Source organism: Podarcis tiliguerta (assembly GCF_965153285.1).
Source record: "Podarcis tiliguerta genome assembly, chromosome: 13".
NCBI lineage: Eukaryota > Metazoa > Chordata > Lepidosauria > Squamata > Lacertidae > Podarcis > Podarcis tiliguerta.
Window position 1 is genome coordinate 7,999,936 of NC_139546.1, and position 21,796 is coordinate 8,021,731.

Genomic DNA, 21,796 nt, shown 5'->3' on the forward strand with positions numbered 1-21,796 from the left:
CGAAAAGGTCACTTTACACATAGGTAATAGATCCCTTACCTATTACTGGTGCGGCAAAAAGCAGTTTTAGTATGTTTTAAGTTACTGTATTTTTTGCTCTATAAGACTCACTTTTCCCCTCCTAAAAAGTAAGGGGAAATGTGTGTGCGTCTTATGGAGCGAATGCAGGCTGCGCAGCTATCACAGAAGCCAGAACAGCAAGAGGGATTGCTGCTTTCACTGCACAGCGATCCCTCTTGCTGTTCTGGCTTCTGAGATTCAGAATATTTTTTTTCTTGTTTTCCTCCTCCAAAAACTAGGTGCGTCTTGTGGTCTGGTGCGTCTTATAGAGCGAAAAATACGGTACATCCTAACTCCAGATGGGGCAGTGGTGAGCCCCATCTCTCCCTCCCCTGACCTGACAAAGTGCCTCACATGGACTGAATTTGCACTCTCTGAGCATCTTCAATATACTATATTTCTGTGATGGACAAAAGAATTCCTGGAAAGTAGAAAGCTTGAGACACATTGACTTAGGAAAATGGATAAAATTCATTGTGGAGTAAGAGATTGGGGGCGGTGAGTGAGGTGTTATGCATCACAGAGAAGTGTGTCCATAATGCAAAAGCTGGACATGGGCAAGGTTTCAGAGGTAGCAAAACCTCCATCTGGGGAACAAGAAGTCCACTGTGGTCAGAGCAGGGTTTGGGTTTAGAGTTCTGGGCAGAGGGGCAGCATCACAGTGAGATGATGGCTGGGACAGAGAGCTGTCTTATTTATGCAAAGCAAAAGCTAGGATGATCTAGTGGCAGTGACAAAGGTGGTGTGATGGAATTCTGTGCCATGAAAAGCTGAATTATATGTACAGCCATCTTTAGCCTCGCTCCTATTTTTCTAGTCATGGTAAGGGTCAAGCAGGTAATCGGGCACCGAAACCTGAACTGCAAGCATTGCAAATCTTCTGAGGTTTTACTAGACATTTCCAAGCATACTGTTGCTGTCATAAAGGCGAAAGTTGCATATATAGATATATAAATCCCTATGATCCTGAGGAAACTGAATTCTACACCAATATCATTTATTCCAGTCCTGAACTGAAGTATGCGTGCAGCTCTATCACAATGGGGAAAAAAATATTCTTAAGAATTACAATATTAATAATTTCAGCAGATGTGCAATTAGACACATTTTTCCTGGGTCACTGTGTCATTATTAGAATGGCTTCGGTGCGGGCTATCCACCATGTGGGACTTAAACATTAAATTTTGCATTTTTAGTCCATTGATTCCAAGCAGATTCAGGCATGACTAGCGTCTGTTGGGTCGTATCGATTGTCCACGTGCTGTACTCCAAATGTCCACAGGAAACCTTAACTGCTGTGTTTCAGAACTAAACTGTTCTGAGTCTTGAAAAGGACCACGTTGTTTATGCGATTTCCCACTTTAGCAACACTTAGGTGTATATTTTGAGAGATTCATAGTGAGTGTCACTGCCTCCAAATAAAAAGGTTCTGTGCTACGTTGCCAGTTGTGGAGTTTACAGGATAAGCTCAGTTCAAAACAAAAACGAGTGATCTCAAAGTGTGAACCACCATTGATACATACAATACTCACTCAGGTGCTGAATGAAGCACAGTTAAGATTGACTTGCTTGTACATCCGTTTGAGTTGAAAAGTGTGGCAAAAAAATTAGAAGTTTTAGGTGCAGTTTTCATAAAGGGGGGTATTAGCACACCAAGTCATGAGCATGCTGAATTATGCAGGCCACACAATGATGACCGAGTCCCAGGGGTAAGTTACTCTGTTTTTGTTTTCCTAAGGACCCTGCCACATTTCCGACAAAAAAATGAGCAGCATTTAACAGCAGTGAATATGAAAACTGCCATGCAACCGATCAAGAAGGCAATGACGTCCAGGGAGTGATATTGGTACCAGGTCAAGTGATGGGCAGCTGCTCTCAAGTGCTTGGCACCTTTGTGGCGCATGACAAACTCAATCCAAAAGACAGCCCGGTCCAGCGGCTTTATCGGTTGGTCATGGTGGATCTGTGACAGTCTCATTGCATTTTCCTTATATCTGGAGGAAGATAGAGAAACAAGAACAAATTAGGATAGAGCCAGAACTCAAGAGGACTGCAGTCTTTAATTGCTCCCAGGATTTAAAAACAAGACTGTTGGGGCCTACTAACTAATGTATTATGGCAAGTAACACAAGGAAATTAAGGGAAAACACTGCTCTGATTTGCCTTTAACTTCTGCAGGTTTTCTTAGGCAAGTGGCCTTGTGAATGTTCCAGAAACATGCTATGTGCATTTTGTAGACTGGTAGTGTCATTTGTGGCAAAAAAATCTGAATGAGTGACTGACTGGCACCAGAAAAACATAGACTGAAGAGATTGACTACTGTCGCAGTGTTACTTTTGGCTCCATAACCATATGGGGGACTGAATAGAAGGAAACGAGATATACCGTATTTTTCGCCCTATAAGACGCACCAGACCATAAGACACACCTAGTTTTTGGAGGAGGAAAACTAGAAAAAAATATTTTGAATCCCAGAAGTCAGAACAGCAAGAGGGATCACTGTGCAGTGAAAGCAGCGATCCCTCTTGCTCTTCTGGCGTCTGGGATAGCTGTGCAGCCTGCATTCGCTCCATAAGACGCACACACATTTCCCCTTTTTAGGAGGGAAAAAGTGAGTCTTGCAGAGCAAAAAATACGGTTCTTGCCTTTCGGGGTCGTCTGCACCTCAGACTGAGGGCAAAAGGTGTTTGGGGACAAAAGCCTTTGAGTTCTGTAGTAGGACAAAAGTCAGAAGGCGCTAGATTCAAATGTGGTTTGGCAAGAGAAAATGTATCCCAACGTGGTAGAAGCAAACACTTGTGGCAAGAAGACGACCACAACAGGGCAGGAGGAAATGGAGTCAGGTGGAAATGGGCTTGGCTATAGAATATTAATGGGACGCGGGTGGCGCTGTGGGTAAAACCTCAGCACCTAGGACTTGCCGATTGGCAAGGACTTGCATGGTTGGCGGTTCGAATCCCCGTGGCGGGGTGCGTTCCCGTCGTTCGGTCCCAGCGCCTGCCAACCTAGCAGTTCGAAAGCACCCCCAGGTGCAAGTAGATAAATAGGGACCTCTTACCAGCGGGAAGGTAAACGGCGTTCCGTGTGCTGCACTGGCTCGCCAGATGCAGCTTGTCACGCTGGCCACGTGACCCGGAAGTGTCTGCGGACAGCGCTGGCTCCCGGCCTCTAGAGTGAGATGAGCGCACAACCCTAGAGTCTGTCAAGACTTGCCCGTACGGGCAGGGGTACCTTTACCTTTTATAGAATATTAATAATATGTGCTAATGATTTCTCGGCTACATTTTTCTTTTCCAAAACCTATTGCTGAAGGACCTAGCTTGCTCTAGGCATTGTATAGAGAAGGCGATCTGTGTCTCACTCACGTGGCATTGTGAATGACAGTGTTCACGGCATCCACTAAGTCTTCCGTCTTCATTGTATGAATGTCCAGCTGTACAGCCATCCCCTTTGCCTTCATGTGCACAACGTTATCGGGTTGGTCAGCAAACATGGGGATCCCAACCATGGGAACACCATGGTAAATAGCTTCATAAATCCCATTGGTTCCACCGTGTGTTATAAAGGCTTTCGTCTTGGGGTGTCCTGGAATGGGAAGATGGGTAAAATGTGATAAGGAATCATTCATAAATTTTCCCATATATGTACCCCCCAAATTTTTTTTGATACTGCATACTGTGTGTATGGCATGCTGTTTTTTCACTAGTTCCAAGACCCCAAAATACCTAATTTCATTGAAATATCTGTTTAAATTTCCCCATCCTATACAGTCGTACCTTGGTTTTCGAACAGCTTCATTCTCAAATGTTTTTGTTCCCGAACACCACAAACCCAGTAGTGACTGTCCAGTTTCTGGAAGCCGAATATCCGATGGGGCTTCCACGGCTTTCGATTGGCTGCAGGAGCTGCCTGCAGCCAATCAGAAGCCATGCTTTGGTTTGAGAACGTTTTGGAAGTCAAACAGACTTCTGGAATGGATTCTGTTCAACTTCCAAGGTACGACTATAGTGGTTTATATCTTTTGATTACCATGTTTGCCCATATTTTTCTCAACTAGTAGTCAGTTGAGAAAAACATGGGCGATCATGGTAATTAAAAGGTATAAACCACTAGTAGTCAGTTGGGGACATGGGTGGTGCTGTGGTCTAAACCACAGCGCCTAGGGCTTGCCGATTGAAAGGTCAGCAGTTCGAATCCCTGCGACGGGGTGAGCTCCCGTTGCTTGGTCCCAGCTCCTGCCCACCTAGCAGTTCAAAAGCACGTCAAGTGCAAGTAGATAAATAGGTACCGCTCTGGCGGGAAGGTAAACAGTGTTTCTGTGCGCTGCTCTGGTTCGCCAGAAGCGGCTTAAGTCATGTTGGCCACATGACCTGGAAGCTGTCTGTGGACAAACGCCAGCTCCCTCGGCCTATAGACCGAGATGAACGCGCAACCCCGGAGTCCAAGACTGGACCTAATGGTCAGGGGTGCCTTTACCTTTTTAGTAGTCAGTTGATACCTGCTGAGACCTCCAAACTATCACAACTCCAGCTGCTGATAACATGAGACCAGAATAATTATAGTGACTTGTTGGCATCTCAAGAAACAATAGAGTACACCCCTGGGAGTGAAGTCAAAGCGCTGGAGAATCACAGTGCCTATTGTGGCATTAGAGACCAGTACAGTGGTACCTCAGTTTAAGTACTTAATTCGTTCCGGAGGTCCGTTCTTAACCTGAAACTGGTCTTAACCTGAAGCACCACTTTAGCTAACGGGGCCTCCTGCTGCTGCCGCGCCGCTGGAGCACAATTTCTGTTCTCATCCTGAAGCAAAGTTCTTAACCCGAGGTACTATTTCTGGGTTTGTGAAGTCTGTAACCTGAAGCGTATGTAACCTGAAGTGTATGTAACCCGAGGTACCACTGTAGTTAATGTTGTCAGTTATGAGTGTCTTGACCCTTGCAGCTGTCCCATACAAGGCTAAAACCTGCAACTTTGGTGTTAACCAGCACCACGCTCTAACCATCAGAGCTATCCAAAAATGACAATGCTTTAAGATCTGGACTCCATCTGATAAAAGCAGATTATTGCAACTGATTATTGGTTACAGCATTCAGGCTTAGTCCAGCTGACATACAATCCCTTAATATTGCCATTCACACACACACAAAAATGTGTTTCAAGAATTTTCAGCGCTTTCTAAAATGACCGTATTTTTCAGTCACCCAAATTATGAATACTTGGAAACTCGGGTTTTCAAATACATTTTGTGGGTTCCACAGTGCTTTGCGTGTGTAGTTTCCAACATGGAAATGCAGAGGTTGTATTTCCTAGCAATTGTCAGAATGGAGCAATGAAGCCAATGTTTGCCGCATAAGATCTCTCACCAAGAAGGTCGTTTTGTGGGATCCAGTCATAAAGTCTGGTGTTGGCTCCTAATGTGTCTGGCCTTTTTCCTTTGTAGCGCCAAAGAACCTGGGATTTGGGGGGGGGGGGGGAGAGAGAGAGAGAGAGAAATTAATGAATAATTGCAAAGACGATTAAGCTTGATGCTGGCCCACAGGTTATATAGACCTTTTATCAACACAAAGGAAAAAGATTAAAAGTTAAAACATTGAGCATGAATATAGTTAAAACTGAACATTGTTTTAAACACATTGCTTAAGTGAATGCTTAAATGGTCTCTATAAAAACCAGTTCTTCAGCAGTTGTGGGGTTTTTTTTGTCTTTACACAAAAACCAGAACCATTTTCTTTTTGAAAAGCTCAAATATGTGCCTATTTTAAATGGCCAACAAGACTTAAGTTCTATTCTGTTCATTGATCTATTAATATGTAGATCAATGGTTGAGATTGTACCCATCCTAGACATAATGATGTTTATTTAAAATGTGAGGAGTATAAAGGTAAAGGTAAAGGTACCCCTGCCCGTACGGGCCAGTCGTGACCGACTCTGGGGTTGCGTGCTCATCTCGCTTAAGAGGCCGGGAGCCAGCGCTGTCCAAAGACACTTCCGGGTCACGTGGCCAGCGTGACGAAGCTGCTCTGGCGAGCCATCACCAGCGCAGCGCACAGAAACGCCGTTTACCTTCCCGCTATACAGCGGTACCTATTTATCTACTTGCACTTAGGGGTGCTTTCGAACTGCTAGGTGGGCAGGAGCTGGGACCGAACGACGGGAGCTCACCCCGCCGCGGGGATTCGAACCACCGACCATATGATCGGCAAGTCCTAGGCACTGAGGTTTTACCCGCAGCGCCACCCGCGTCCCATGTGAGGAGTATACTTATTTATATTATGTCTTATATATTATTTAGCTAAACTTTCTCCAATGTTATTTTATGTCCCATACAGTGGTACCTCTGGTTACGTCCTTAATTCATTCCGGAGGTCTGTTCTTAACCTGAAACTGTTCTTAACCTGAAGCACCACTTTACCTAATGGGGCCTCTTGCTGCCACCGCACGATTTCTGTTCTCATCCTGAAGCAAATTTCTTAACCTGAGGTACTATTTCTGGGTTAGTGGAGTCTGTAACCTGAAGCGTCTGTAACCTGAAGCGTATGTAACCCAGGGTACCACTGTATTGGTATTCAATGGGCATTTACTCCCATGTATCTTTTCCCAGAAGAATTAGTACATCATTTGCAAAGTAACATTTGCCTCTCACCCACTATGTATGTGTGTGTGCACAAATAACTTCAAATATATACAAACAGCTTCATATTTCAGAGAAGTATAGCATCCTGAAAATATCACAAACAAAAGTCAAATGCAAAAATAAGGTTAAAATTCCACATTTGATAGCAGCATAGATAGCAATTGCATACGATATCCTCTCGGACATCACCATAAACTGAAATCACATAAGGGGACCATAATGACAACTACTATTTATTAAATTTGTTAGTCACTTTATCTTGCCCAAGGCAACCCAAAGCAACCTACAAACGAACCCCACATAGAAAACTAGAGCATTAAAACCATCCCACCCATTTCGAAAAGGCCACAGTTGGTTAAAGGGCATCCGCTGCCACAGAAGAGACCTGTTCTTATGTTGCCACGTTCCAAACTTCTCATGGAGGGAACGCATGGAGAATGGCCTCCGATGATGATCTCATTCAGGGGTTGGCAACTGTGCTAAACTGGCGCAGAGCAGAGCAGGGACCACCTTCCATGATGCTGGCCGGCTTCCCATTGGCTGCAGGAGCCTCCTGCAGCCAATGGGAAGCTGCGCACGCCTCCTCCACGCCAGAAGGAGTGCCGGAAATAGTGTTTGCGCATGCACGCGCACTCCAGCCCACTGTGGCATCTGCGGGACCATGAACCAGCCCAAGCCACAAAAACTTTGCCAACCCCTGATGGTTGGTACATATGGAGAGAGGCGCTTCTTTCAGTATTGTGGTCTTGAGGTGTTTAAGGCTTTATAGGTCAAAACCCAACACTTTTAGTTGGGCCTGGAAGCTAACTGGCAGCTCATGTAGTTGGACCAGGATTGGTGTTATATGCTCAAGCCATCTTGCCTTGGTGAGCAACCTGGCCGCTGAATTCTACAGAGACAGCCATTTCCCACGCAGCCAATATGCAAGCATGTTTTTATCCATGGGCAGGCAACCTAAGGCCTGGGGGCCAGAACTGGCCCAATCGCCTTCTAAATCCGGCCTGTGGACGGTCCGAGAAGCAGTGTGTTTTTACATGAGTAGAATGTGCCCTTTTATTTAAAATGCACCTCTGGGTTATTTGTGGGGTATAGGAATTTGTTCAATTTTTTTTCTTTCAAAATATAGTCTGGCCCCCCACAAGGACTGAGGGACAGTGGACCGGCCCCTTGCTGAAAAGGTTTGCTGAGCCTTGTATTTTATCAGTAGTAGGAACACCCTAGCCTCTCCCACTTTCTTCCCAACTGAAGCATTGTGGTCACTTTTCCAAAGTCCAGCATACAACATATATATGTCGCCTCTCCTGTCATGGCGACGGTCACTGCACGCACACACGCTCGCTTCCCCGCTCCTCCAGCTCCCTCCCACCTTCCCGCTGACGGTTAGTGCCTCACGCCGCTGCCCACCCCCCTCGCGCGCTCCCCTCAGAGAGCCGTTGCCACCAGCGCCTCTCTCTCCCTGGAGTCGCGCTCCTGAGCCCCGCCGCCCTCCAGCAGCCGCGTCACGCGGTGGCCACAAGGCGCGGGTGAGTCTGAGGTACCGGCTGCGGCAGCTGTCCTGCTTCTTCCCGCTCCTCCCCGCCGTTGTTAGTGTTTAAATGCAGTGGTGCTTCGCAAGACAAAAAAACTCGTACAACGAAAAAACTCGCGGGCATCCAAGAAAACATACCTTCTGTGGAAGCTGGCTGAGGGCCAATGCGATCATGTTCCCCTTTTCCTCTGTTAAGTTTTTAATCATTGAGCCCAGGGAGAAGACCACAATGCCATGTTCTCCTGAACTCTGGACAAATTTTTCCATTTCCTATTAAAAGGCAAAAGCAAGTAAAAGTAACGTTCCCTCTGCTGCTTGAAATGCATACATGACTAGCTGTGGTAATCCATTTTTTCTGGGGTTATTTTATAAGTTGTGCTGTAATAACATCCTTAACATTAGTCATAGAATCATAGAATTGGAAGGGACCCTGAGGGTCATCTAGTCCAACCCCCTGCAATGCAGGAATACGCAGATGTCCCATACGGGGATCGAACCTGCAACCTTGGCATTATCAGCACCAAGCTCTAACCAACTGAGCCATCTTGTCCCTGCTGACTGGGAAATGGGAGAGATCTTCTAAGTAAAGCAGAGTGTCTAACATTTGGAGCACACCAAAGTCTGGAGGGCCACAGGTCCCCAACTTCTGAGAGAGAGAGAGATAGAATAACTAAAATGCAGAAGACAACAGTAGTGAGGAATTCAATTTGTGAGAAAGATACATTTTTGTTTAACATCAGTGGAATTCCATCATTCATCATAAGGTGGCAGTGTCCCCCAGCGATACATGAAATTCATCTTCCAGTTTTTGAGAATTACCTTGATCAATATACTATTATTACTACTAGTAATAATAAATATCAGGCTTCAGTTAATGAAGTGTTTTTGTACTACTAAGCCTATGGTATTTATGATGATAACAAGGGCAAAAACTGCTTCTCCTTCCTGTTACGGTTGTCAAGTATTAAATCTTGGGAGCATATTTTATAGCTTTATGAATTGCAGTAGATATATAGTTTTACTCTGCCTTTGTCAACTTACCTTATTTGACAAGTTGAATCTAATCCACATTGTGTGTGTGTGTGTGTGTGTGTATGAGAGAGAGAGATTGGGGAGGGAATTAAATCCCGGTAAACTGGTTGGCTACTAAGGACCCTGAATATAATCATGACAACAAGATCAATATCAATACCTGGCCTAGTCTAACTTTATCAGTTCTAAAGTCCTAAAGGGGAAATGATAACTAAGGTATTTCCTGGAGCTGCTTACAATGGACTGTTGTTTCACAGAGCCATTCCTGGCCCATGGTCTGAAGCCTCTTTCTTGGGGCTGTGCAGTGGCGTAGCGTGGGGGGTGCAGGGGGGGCCGGCCGCACCGGGCGCAACATCTGGGGGGGGGGGCGCTCGCAGCTCTTTGCCCCTACCTGGCTCACTCTCTCTCTCTCACTGCAGTGCTGGCTGTGCGAATCCGATCCGAGCCGCCGGGTCGCCGCCCACTGTGGAGGGGAGGGTGCCAGGCGTGCGGTGCGGTGCGGAGAGAGAGCGAGGGACTATCTGGGGGAGGGGCAGTGCAGCGGGGGGGGCGCAAATTACTTGCCTTGCCCCGGGATAGGGGGCGCAAATTACTTGCCTTGCCCCGGGTGCTGACAACCCACGCTACGCCACTGGGGCTGTGTGGTAAGAGTGGCCCTTTAGAAGAAGAAGAAGAGTTTGGATTTGATATCCCGCTTTATCACTACCCTAAGGAGTCTCAAAACATTCTCCTTTCCCTTCCTCCCCCACAACAAACACTCTGTGAGGTGAGTGAGGCTGAGAGACTTCAGAGAAGTGTGACTGGCCCAAGGTCACCCAGCAGCTGCATGTGGAGGAGCGGGGAAGCGAACCCAGTTCACCAGATTACCAGTCTACCGCTCTTAACCACAACACCACACTGGCTCTCCACACTGTCTCTCTTTAGCTGCTGAGCTGCTGACTTCAGTTTCCTCCTAGCACTCTGATGGCTCCTGAGCCCTATTCCCAGACTTTTGCTGCAGCCCACCTTGTGCTTAAATATGTCTGGGGCTTGAGTGGGACCGACATATTTGCCCACTCCACTTTCGGAAGCAAACGTGATGCTGGCAGGTTAATCATCTGCAGCCCCCAACTGCAATCTCTTTGCTGCTTCTAGAGAAATCTGAAATGGATTGAAACCCAGACCAGAATCCATCCCCACATAAACATGGGACACAATCCATGTCTCTGCACAAGCTCCACTGGGATGAACACAGGATAGCCCTGGCTTCCTCAACCTCGGCCCTCCAGATGTTTTGAGACTACAATTCCCAGCATCCCTGAACACTGGCCCTGCTAGCTAGGGATCATGGGAGTTGTAGGCCACAAACATCTGGAGGGCCGAGGTTGAGGAAGCCTGAGATAGAATGGGTCCTCCGTGTCAGATCTGTCCATCTTCCAGGCTTCCACTCTGAATGTCACCCCTGAATTTGCCCCTCGATAAACCTTCACATATGGATGCTGTGAAACCACCAACTACCTCAGATTTGGAGCTGATATTCAGAGCAAGCCCATGAAAGAAAGCCATCCTCCTCCACATATATGTAATTAAGAGGAAGAAATGGAGTGAGAGATTTTACATTCTTGGGCTCCATGATCACTGCAGATGGTGACAGCAGTCACGAAATTAAAGGATGCCTGTTTCTTGGGAGAAAAGCAATGACAAACCTGGCCAGCATTTTAAAAAGCAGAGACATCACCTTGCCACCAAGGGTCCGTATAGTTCAAGCTATGGTTTTCCTAGTAGTGATGTATGGAAGTGAGAGCTGGACCATAAATAAGGCTGATCGCCGAAGAATTGATGCTTTTGAATTCTGGTGCTGGAGGAGACTCTTGAGAGTCCCATGGACTGCAAGAAGATCGAACCCATCCATTCTGAAGGAAATCAGCCCTGAGTGCTCACTGGAAGGACAGATCCTGAAGCTGAGGCTCCAAGACTTTGGCCACCTCATGAGAAGAGAAGACTCCCTGGAAAAGACCCTGATGTTGGAAAAGATGGAGGGCACAAGGAGAAGGGGACGACAGAGGACGAGATGGTTGGACAGTGTTCTCGAAGCTACCAGCATGAGTTTGACTAAACTGCGGGGGCAGTGGAAGACAGGAGGGCCTGGCGTGCTCTGGTCCATGGGGTCACGAAGAGTCAGACACAACTAAACGACTAAACAACAACAACAAATTGTCCTCACTACCACACGTCCTTCCCTTTCCTGGTGGTGTTTTGTAGGAGAACCAGGCACGATTACCATGACCAGTTGGCGGGCAAAGGAGGGAATTACCTCTGGCAAAGGCTTGGCTGGCTGGCAGTGCAGACCTCCCACAAACTCAAAATTGGGTAGGAAAGGCCGCGGGAATTCAAAGTCCCAGTAGGTGCGGATCAACCAGATCTCTGCTTTCCCCATCACTTCACATAATGTTGTGGGTCTCCCTGTTGAGTGAGAAAAAGGAAGGGGGTTAGGTTCAGCTCCACTCTTCTTCCCAGAGTCAACTGCTTTGGCAAACTTGCTTCCAGAAACACTGTGGTTCAGACATTACATTTCAGCTGTGTACGGTGCACCTGAAAAAAGAAGAAAATTAATGTGAACCACAACAGGGGACTGAGCTTGCAGAAATGCATGTACTGAACATGCTTGCTTGTTAGGATTGGCTATGGCTCCTTGGTGGATACTATTTCAGCGGCACACCCAAGCTCACTGTTGCGTAATAGTGCAAAGAACTCACCGCTTCAAAGTCAGTGTTGACATCTGAAGGCACATCACTGTTGCTTCCAATCTGCTTAGATCAGCTTTCCCCAACTTGGCTCCTTCCTGAAGTTTTGGACTACAGAGTCCATCAGCCTGAGCCAGCATGTCTGCACTGACTGGGGCTGATGGGAATTGTAGTCCATAACCTCTGGCGGGAACCCGGCTGAGGGAGGCTAGCTGACGCTGCATTTCTCAGGGTTTTTGAAACCTTATGCGCAAATTCTCAGTGACCCAGTAGGAAAGAGTTTGGAATGAACCATCTTGAATAATTTTTTAAGGAAAGGGAGGAATAAGAAACACCTAATACAGTGGTACCTCAGGTTACATACGCTTCAGGTTACATACACTTCAGATTACAGTCTCTGCTAACCCAGAAATAGTACCTTGGGTTAAGAACTTTGCTTCAGGATAAGAACAGAAATCATGCTCCAGTGGCGCGGCAGCAGCAGGAGGCCTCCATTAGTGGTGCTTCAGGTTAAGAACAGTTACAGGTTATGTAAAGACCTCCAGAACGAATTAAGTACTTATTGGTACTTAAGTACCAATACAGTGGTATTTACCACTGTATTGAAAAGGAAACACAACGTTTATTTTTCAGGAAGGATCACTTCCTGCTCACAGGTCATTCCTATATATCTCACATAATTGTTGTCTTCCACTGCCCCAATTCTGTCATATTTCTCCCATTCTTCCGCTGCCAAAAACATTCCCAGTGCCCTCCTGTGCTTACGATGAAAGCAAAAGAGGAGCAATGCAGGATCAGACCGAAGTCCATTTAGCCCAGCCTGGTGTTTGCAGCAGTGGTTGGGCAGATCTGCTTCTAGCAAGTTTCCAAGCTGGGCTTGAAGGCAATACTTCTGTGCTTCCCTCTCTCCTTTCCCAGCACCTGGTGCTCAGGGATAAATACTGTACCACCTCCAAACATCTGGTTGTTCATTTGGTTACACTTTTTAAAATGCACCCCTCAAGAGTCCAGAGTTGGCAGGTGTCAGGAGCCGGTCTGCAATAAATCACACGGCGTCAGTAAAGTTAACTCTTTATTCAAGGAAACATGGTTGGCTCAGGACATCAGGCCTACTGAGCACAGCAACTCTTCTTGGTAGATCTTGCCCCTGTGAGGCCATTCCCTTCTGTGTGTCCCCACCTTCCCAAAGGCTCCCTAAGTCTCCTCCTCCCCTGGGTACTTTCCAAGCAATCTGAGAATCCACCGGCATGCCTATCTTTGCCGGTCCACCCTCTTCATACTTCTTCTGGTTCTGGGTGACTAGGCGGGAGGGGAGCTGGTCACAGCAGGAGGGGGAGACCCCCTGGTTTCTTCAGCAGCCTCCCTCATCTCTGCTTCATGGTCCTCCTCTTCTCCAGCCTCCACTTCTGCCTCTGAGTCTGAACTGCTCTCTTCCACAGCCTCTTCCTGCTCACTAAACCCTGTTGCCTCTTCAGCTTCCAACACCTCCTCCTCCCGGTCTGCTCCCTCTAACCACTCACTGTCTTCCCATCCCACCCCCCGGGCTCTGAGCCTTCCTTTGGGGGTTCCCCAGCTGGTGCCTCCCACTACTCTGCATCCAGCCAGTCCGTGACACCAGCCTCAGCTTCCACTTTATCACATTAACAGGAAACCAGAACTATGCTGGGCGCACAGCCCACTTGCTGCCACTTGGCTCCTCCCCTGCTGCTGCCAGCAAGTAAACAAACAAACCCAGAAGGGGATGGCTCAGTGCTACTGGGATCACAAGCCAGCCTCAAACTGCTGCTTGTTACTGGTTTTATGACTCCTGGCTTGTTTAAAGTAAAATGAGATGAGCCACTGTTGCTCATGCCATGCATATTACAGTGGTACCCCGCAAGACGAATGCCTCGGAAGACGAAAAACTCGCTAGACGAAAGGGTTTTTCATTTTCTGAGGTGCTTCACAAGACGGATTTTCCTAAGGGCTTGCTTCACTAGACGAAACAGCCCTGCCTCGCCTGTCATGGCGACGGTCACTGCATGCACGCACGCACGCACGCTCGCTTCCCCGCTCCTCTGGCTCCCTCCCACCTTCCGGCTGATGGCCGACCTTCCGGCTGCCTCACGCCGCTGCCCACCGCCCTCACGCGCTCCTCTGAGAGAGCCGTTGCCGCCAGCAGCCAGCGTTGCAGCCGGAGTCGCGCTCCTGAACCCCGCCGCCCACCAGCAGCCACGTCGCGCGGTGTCCACAAGGCGCGGGTGAGTCCAAGGACCAGCTGCGGCAGCTGCCCTGCTTCTCCCCACCCCTCCCCGCCGTGGTGCTTCGCAAGACGAAAAAACTCGCTCTACGAAAAAACTCACGGAACGAATTAATTTCGTCTTGCGAGGCACCACTGTACTCTGTCCCATTATCATCTATGGTCAAACAGGTTTTGCAATCTTTTTCCGAGTACTTCAAAGCCCCACAAATCAACAGCAAACAACAGCAGGCCCTGTTGGCCAAAGATGATAACATTTTCAACTTTTTGGGGTGGAAGCATCAGAAGATAGGAAGCTGTCTTATACTGCCTTGGTCCATCTAACTCAATTCTGTCCACACTGACTGGCAAGGGCTGTCCAGGGGTCTCTCTCACAGCTACCTGGAGATGCTGAGAACTTTCTGCATCCAAACCTGATGTTCTGCCACTGAGCCACAGCCTGCCCCAGAGCATCTGACTGTAACTTTGGATAAATAAAACCATGACACCTCTGAAGAACAAAAACCCTAAAGCTTGCCTAAGGTAAAGGTAAAGGGACCACTGACCATTAGGTCCAGTCGTGACCAACTCTGGGGTTGCGGCGCTCATCTCGCTTTATTGGCCGAGGGAGCCGGCGTACAGCTTCCGGGTCATGTGGCCAGCATGACTAAGCCGCTTCTGGCAAACCAGAGCAGCGCACGGAAACACCATTTACCTTCCCGCCGGAGCGGTACCTATTTATCTACTTGCACTTTGATGTGCTTTCGAACTGCTAGGTTGACAGGAGCAGGGACTGAGCAACGGGAGCTCACCCCGTGGCGGGGATTCGAACCGCTGACCTTCTGATTGTCAAGTCCTAGGCTCTGTGGTTTAACCCACAGCGCCACCCGTGTTCCGTAAAGTTTGCCTACACTTACCTAAAATCTCGCTGTAATATCGATCCCACTCGCTTGCCAAGGAATACAGGAAAAATCCATCGTAGAAAGCATAGAAGAGGGCATTTTTCATCCTCTCAACAAAGCTCATCCTGTCACTCATCCCTCCAGTGCTGGCACCGACATAGGAAGGAGGAGCTGGGAGTTGTCCACAGAGTCTCTCCATGCTGTTGCCATCTGAGAACCGCAAAGTGTACAGAAAGGGGATTCCGAGCAACTCTGCCAGCAGGTCACCGCAAGGTGTCAGTGGGTCTGAGATGAGGACACTAAATTCCTCCTTCCTCAGCCTCGCTACCCGCGTCTCATTGTGGAAAATGCTGTCGCAGACCTGTTTGAACACTTCTTCGAAGGAATCAACTAATTCTCTCATCTTCTGCATAGCTTTCCAAAAGGGGAGCGTGGGCAACTCGTACGTCGCTACATCCAGGAATTTCTGCAGAACAGCTGACACCTCCTCTTTGGTGAAGGTCACTGGCAGGACCTCAATGTGGTAAGAGGAAGATGATGCCTCTTTCGGATCGATCAAGTAAGAGGCTGAGGGTATCAACACCGTCACTGAGTGGCCCCTCAAGGCCAGCTCATTGAGGATCATCTTTATGTTAATCCAGTGGCTGCCATCTGTGGGCCAGACAAGAACTTTCCCACCAGAACTGGTGCCCCAACAGCACACCTGTAGCCAGAATAGGATGAGAAGCTTCTTCCCCTGCATAGCGGCAAACAGAAACGTTTCCCCAGCAGAGGTACAATGACCCCAAGCTGATGATTGCACAATTAAATAATGAGTCTATTTGCCCAGCCGTAAGCGGAGCAAAGATCCTTTATGTGGCACGTATCAATGGCATGTAACAAATCCCGGAATGGACTGCTTCAATACAGTACTTTGGTTCTCGAATTTAATACCTTGGTTCTCGAATTTAATCCATTCCAGGAGGCCATTCGACTCCCGAAATGGTTCCAGAACCAAGGCACGGCTTCCGATTGGCCGCAGGAGCCATGGAAGCCACACTGGACATTTGGCTTCCGGAAAACGTTTGAAAATCGGAACAATCACTTTCGGTTTTTGATCGTTCAGGAGCCAAAACGTTTGAGTTTAAAGGCATTCGACTTCTGAGGTTCCACTGTACAGTGGTACCTAGGGTTAAGTACTTAATTCGTTCTGGAGGTCCGTTGTTATCCTGAAACTGTTCTTAACCTGAAGCACCACTTTAGCTAATGGGGCCTCCTGCTGCCGCCGCGCCGCCAGAGCACAATTTCTGTTCTCATCCTGAAGCATATGTAACCTCAAGCGTATGTAACCCGAGGTACCACTGTATAGGCTATTCAAAAAGATACAGTGGTACCCCGCAAGACGAATGCCTCAGAAGACGAAAAACTCGCTAGGCGAAAGGGTTTTTCGTTTTCTGAGGTGCTTCGCAAGACGGATTTTTCTAAGGGCTTGCTTCGCTAGACGAAACGGCCCTGCCTCTCCTGTCATGGCGACGGTCACTGCACGCACGCACGCTCGCTTCCCAACTCCTCCGCCTCCCTCCGACCTTCCAGCTGATGGCCGACCTTCCGGCTGCCTTGCGCCACTGCCCACCGCCCTCGCGCGCTCCCCTCAGAGAGCCGTTGCCGCCAGCAGCCAGCATTGCAGCCAGAGTCGCGCTCCTGAGCCCCGCCGCCCTCCAGCAGCCACGTCGCGCGGTGGCCACAACGTGCAGGTGAGTCCGAGGTACCGGCTGCGGCAGCTGCCCTGCTTCTCCCTGCTCCTCCCCGCCGTTGTTAGTGTTTAACTGCAGTGGTGCTTCGCAAGACGAAAAATCTCGCTCAACGAAAAAACTTGCGGAACGAATTAATTTCGTCTTGCGAGGCACCACTGTAATGTCAAGTCACTCCCTCTACTAGATTCTTCATGTAATATACAGCTCGTTTCTGAAACTAGGCTGCCATTCACAAAAGGCAGGAAATGGAATGGAAACTCCATAACTGATTGAGTTAATTGTGATAGGTCAGCTGGTAGAGCATGAGAGTCTCAGGGTTCTGGGTTCAAGCTCCATGATGGGCAAGAGATTCCTGAATGGCAGGGGATTGGGCCAGATGATCCTTAGGGTCTCTTCCAACTCTTAAGATTCTATGAAATGATAAGATTACCTGCATGGCATTGTGGGATTCCTTCATCCGTTTAAAACATTTATCACCTGCTCTTCATTAATAAATAATAATAATAATAATATTTTTTTATTTATACCCAGCCCTTCCCGGTTCAGAAAACCGGGCTCCGGGCAGCTAACAACAAATTTAAAATGCTTAATTGATGCAACAAAAAACAGCATATACAGTATAAAACGTGAACAACAATAAAATTCAGAATTCAAAAATCACAAAAACCAATAAACATTAGATGATGACCAGGGCTAGCTGGCTAAATTAGTCCTATTTGGGCCAGCGAGGAGACCAGGGGACAATTAGCTGTGGGATCCCAGAGAGGGCAATCTTCATAAAAAGGGGGGGGGGAGGGAAGGAAGGGGAATAAAAGATCAGGCTAAGTTCAAATTGAAAGCCAAGCGGAATAGCTCTGTCTTACAGGCCCTGCGAAGGGAAGTTAAATCCTGCAGGGTCCTGGTCTCATGGGACAGAGCATTCCACCAGGTTAGAGCCATCACTGAGAAGGCCCTGGCCCTGGTGGAGGATAATCCGACTTCCTTAGGGCCCGGGACCTCTAAACTATGATTATTCATGGACCTTAAGGTCTTCTGTGGAGCAGATCAGGAGATGCGGTCGCATTGCTGCACTGCTGCAGGCAGTCTCAGAGTGGGGAACAGTACTTAAAACTGAACCGATACAATAAGACACAGCTAAATATATCAGGGAAGATAGACTAAAGGATTCTACCCAAGGCCAAAGATACCGCCAAAGTTGTGACATTTTGCTATGGGAAAGGCAAACCTGCCAATGCAGGAGAATTCCTTTCTGGCCTTCAACAGCGACCTTGAAGTAGCAGCGCCCACTTACCAGCGGAGAAAAGGTTAACCTGCAAAAGAAGTCTTAACTGAGGGTGGGTAGGGTGGGAGAAGCTCTGGAGCCAACTGACGATTCCCAGGTAAGGTCCTCCCCCTATTGTGTGGGCAGGTAGTCCCTCCCCCTACCTGGCTCAATCACCTTGGCAACGCCTCCCCAGGTGGGATTGGGCAACTGACTGAGGTAGGCGGAGACCTCCAGGTATCCCACCTGGAGGGAGGCGAAGCCAAGCCTGTGCTAATGGTGCTGCATAGTGTCCAGGGGACTGCGCGCAACCACTCAAAGGGGCACCCCTTTAATGTGGGGAGCGGTAATTGTGTAATGCTCTGCCCAGAAAGTAGCGCTGTGGGTTAAACCACAGAGCCTAGGACTTGACAATCAGAAGGTTGGCGGTTCGAATCCCCGTGACAGGGTGAGCTCCCTTTGCTCGGTCCCTGCTCCTGCCAACCTAGCAGTTCGAAAGCACATCAAAGTGCAAGTAGATAAATAGGTACCACTCTGGCGGGAAGGTAAACGGCGTTTCCGTGTTCTGCTCTGGTTCGCCAGAAGCGGCTTAGTCATGCTGGCCACATGACGCGGAAGCTGTACACCGGCTCCCTCGGCCAATAAAGCGAGATGAGTGCCGCAACCCAAGAGTCGGTCATGACTGGACCTAATGGTCAGGGGTCCCTTTACCTGCCCAGGAAGGCAAGCCTAACACCATCATGTTGTTCCCCATTCCATCCCCATTCCATCTCCCCCTTCCACTCCAGTACTGGAGCTAGACTGGGCGAAGGACCAGGCAAAATAAGAGAGCAAAGCAATACAACAGACATGTCTCCATGCATCAGAACGTACAGGTGCGGATGTCAAAAATACAGTAACCGAAACTCGGAGCAGGATCTTACCTAGAACATCGCTATAGAACTGATGCCAGTCTTTATAGAGAACTTGATGGTAGAGGAAATCATTTGAGAGGTAGAAGAGCATGTTTTGGAGTCGCTCCATGAAGGACATCCTGTCTGTTAGCGCCTTCATGCTTGCAGGCACATAGGATGGAGGGGCTGGCAATCCTCCACAAAGACGCTCCACCGTGTTTGCCACAGAGAAGCGATAGGTGTATATAAATGGAATCCGAAGTTTCTCAGCCAACAGTTCTGCACATGGATAGAGTGGGTCTGCAAGGAGAACATCGAATCCAGCTGATTCCATCTTCTCCAACAGTTTCTCATTCGTCACAGCCATCTGACAGAAAGTTTTCTGCCGATGCATTGTCACAGTTACGATGTCAGACAACTTGTTGAAAAACTCCCAGTAAGATAGTTCATGAACATCATATGTCATAAAATATACTAAGTTCTGCAGCAGATCTTCCATCTCTGCCCTTGAGAACGGAGCGGATATCACTTCTATCTGGAAAGGAGAAGGTCCACTGGGGTCAATTTTCCGGAAGAATGAAGGCAGGAGCACAGTCACTCGGTGGCCTCTGGCTGTGAGCTCATTCGTGATGAATTCCATATTGATCCAGTGGCTGTCGTCTGCCGGCCAGATGAGGACATTCCCACTGGAGGCTGAGCCCCAGAAGAAGACCCAAACCACGGGAAACACCAGCAGCCATTTTGCAGCCATTGCGTCCTGGCTTTCCCACGCTTGATTCAGAGAGCTCCAATGTGGTTTTGACAGGCTTGGGCTTATGCAGGGCACTCCTCTAATCTGTGCGTCTCCTCCCTGTTTCACCCTTGCCGTACTTTGGCACAGAGTTCGTCAAAGCAAAGGTGGTTTTCTGCTACAGCAAAATCCTGTTGCATAGCATGATCCTGTCGAAATGTGGGTTCATGATTGGCACTCCGCCTAATCACGAAACAGCCTCTCTGTTCAATATACACTTTTGTTTGTCTTACTAGGAATTACTCTCAGGTAACCTCTCTATGGACGCGGGTGGCGCTGTGGGTTAAAGCCTCAGTGCCTAGGGCTTGCCAATCGAAAGGTCGGCGGTTCGAATCCCCGCGGCGGGGTGTGCTCCTGTTGTTTGGTCCCAGCGCCTGCCAACCTAGCAGTTCGAAAGCACCCCTGGGTGCAAGTAGATAAATAGGGACCGCTTACTAGCGGGAAGGTAAACTGCGTTTCCGTGTGCGGCTCTGGCTCGCCAGAGCAGCGATGTCACGCTGGCCACGTGACCCGGAAGTGTCTTCGGACAGCGCTGGCCCTTGGCCTCTTTGAGTGAGATGGGCGCACAACCCTAGAGTCTGTCAAGACTGGCCCGTACGGGCAGGGGTACCTTTACCTTTACCTTTAACCTCTCTATGTGGTCCATAATATTCTCACACAAAACTTGAAGCAAATGAAATGGTTTTCCTATAAGCACAGGATTGGAGAAACTTTTTTGGCTTGTGGGACCATAGTTTCTTCTGGTCAACTGTGAACAGTGGCAGATTGAGGGCAGCGTGACCAGTTTCCCAGCACTGGTCACCATGCCACAGGGGGCATGGCAGGGCTTTGCAGCTATGGCGTAGTGCACATGCAGGTGGAAGGTTGGAGGTTGTGATGGATTTTGGCCTCTCGCAGGACGCCGCTAAATTTGAAAGACCAAAGTCCACACCTACTGTAAACATCAGCCTCAAATGCAAAGGCACCTGCCATTTTCAAAGAAAATAGTTGATATTTAACAAAGTCCTGCCAGAGCAGACTCACTGATATTAAAGAATCTAAGGTAGTCCGTCATGTCCATTAAGCTTAATAATAATAATAATAATAATAATAATAATAATAATAATAATAAATTTTATTTATATCCCGCCCTCCCCAGCCGAAGCCGGGCTCAGGGCGGCTAACAACACTAAAATAGTGCAACATTATAAATACATTATAAAAATTAATTAAAATCAAAATCGATGGCAACCATAAACTAAAGTTTTGTAAAGATTGCCAAAGGAGGGAGTCAGGCTGCACCCTGACCAAAGGCCTGGTAGAACAGCTCTGTCTTGCAGGCCCTGCAGAAAGATGTCAAGTCCTGCAGGGCCCTTGTCTCTTGTGACAGAGCGTTCCACCAGGTTGGAGCCGCAGCCAAAAAAGCCCTGGCTCTAGTTGAGGCCAGCCTACAATAGGTCTACTCTGAGTAGGGCTAGGTATAAAAATCTCTGGCAACCCAATATCCTTTGCTGCTGAGGTGCTAGGGCCATTCCCAGTGGCTCTGATGACCTCTAAAGCCTACAATTAGACACATAGAGAGTGTTTCTAGCATACACAGGTGGGGAGATGCATGCCAAGACAGAGTAAAGATGGCTATTGGCCAAGATGACATTCTCCTGCAGTTTCGTGCAGCAGATGAGGATGCATTCTCTGTGGTGCTAGTGGTTAAATGAATCAGTGTCAACTGCTAAGGGATGCTGTGTAAGGAACAAGATTATGTGGGTAGTCGGTTTCACAAGGCAAGTCTTGTATTGTCTCCAGTTAGTTACATCAATAGGGCTAGGGGTTGTTGTTGTTGTTTAGTCATTTAGCCATGTCCAACTCTTCGTGACCCCATGGGGCAGAGCATGCCAGGCACTCCTGTCTTCCACTGCCTCCCGCAGCTTGGTCAAACTCATGCTGGTAGCTTTGAGAACACCATCCAACCACCTCGTCCTCTGTCGTCCCCTTCTCCTTGTGCCCTCAATCTTTCCCAACATCAGGGTCTTTTCCAGTGAGT

The 21,796-nt window shown here is 48.2% G+C and overlaps 1 protein-coding gene across 4 annotated transcripts in view; it reads right to left on the reverse strand.

Moving 5' to 3' along the window:
- Positions 1-1,040: 1,040 nt before the first annotated feature.
- The window catches only part of LOC310661515 (UDP-glucuronosyltransferase 2A2-like), a 30,843-nt gene continuing 10,087 nt past the window's right edge, over positions 1,041-21,796 (reverse strand). For 2 of the 4 annotated variants that reach the window (XM_083407787.1, XM_083407784.1), the window contains exons 2-6: positions 11,550-11,698; positions 8,363-8,494; positions 5,426-5,513; positions 3,426-3,645; positions 1,041-2,054 (exon numbers count right to left, since the gene is read on the reverse strand). In XM_083407787.1, coding sequence (XP_083263913.1) covers positions 1,775-2,054; positions 3,426-3,645; positions 5,426-5,513; positions 8,363-8,494; positions 11,550-11,698 — 869 coding nt within the window. In that variant the 3' untranslated portion in view covers positions 1,041-1,774. Of the gene's footprint in view, positions 2,055-3,425; positions 3,646-5,425; positions 5,514-8,362; positions 8,495-11,549; positions 11,699-15,114; positions 15,922-19,016; positions 19,930-21,796 lie in introns of those variants that run through there. The other 2 variants (XM_083407785.1, XM_083407786.1) reach the window with 2 other exon arrangements.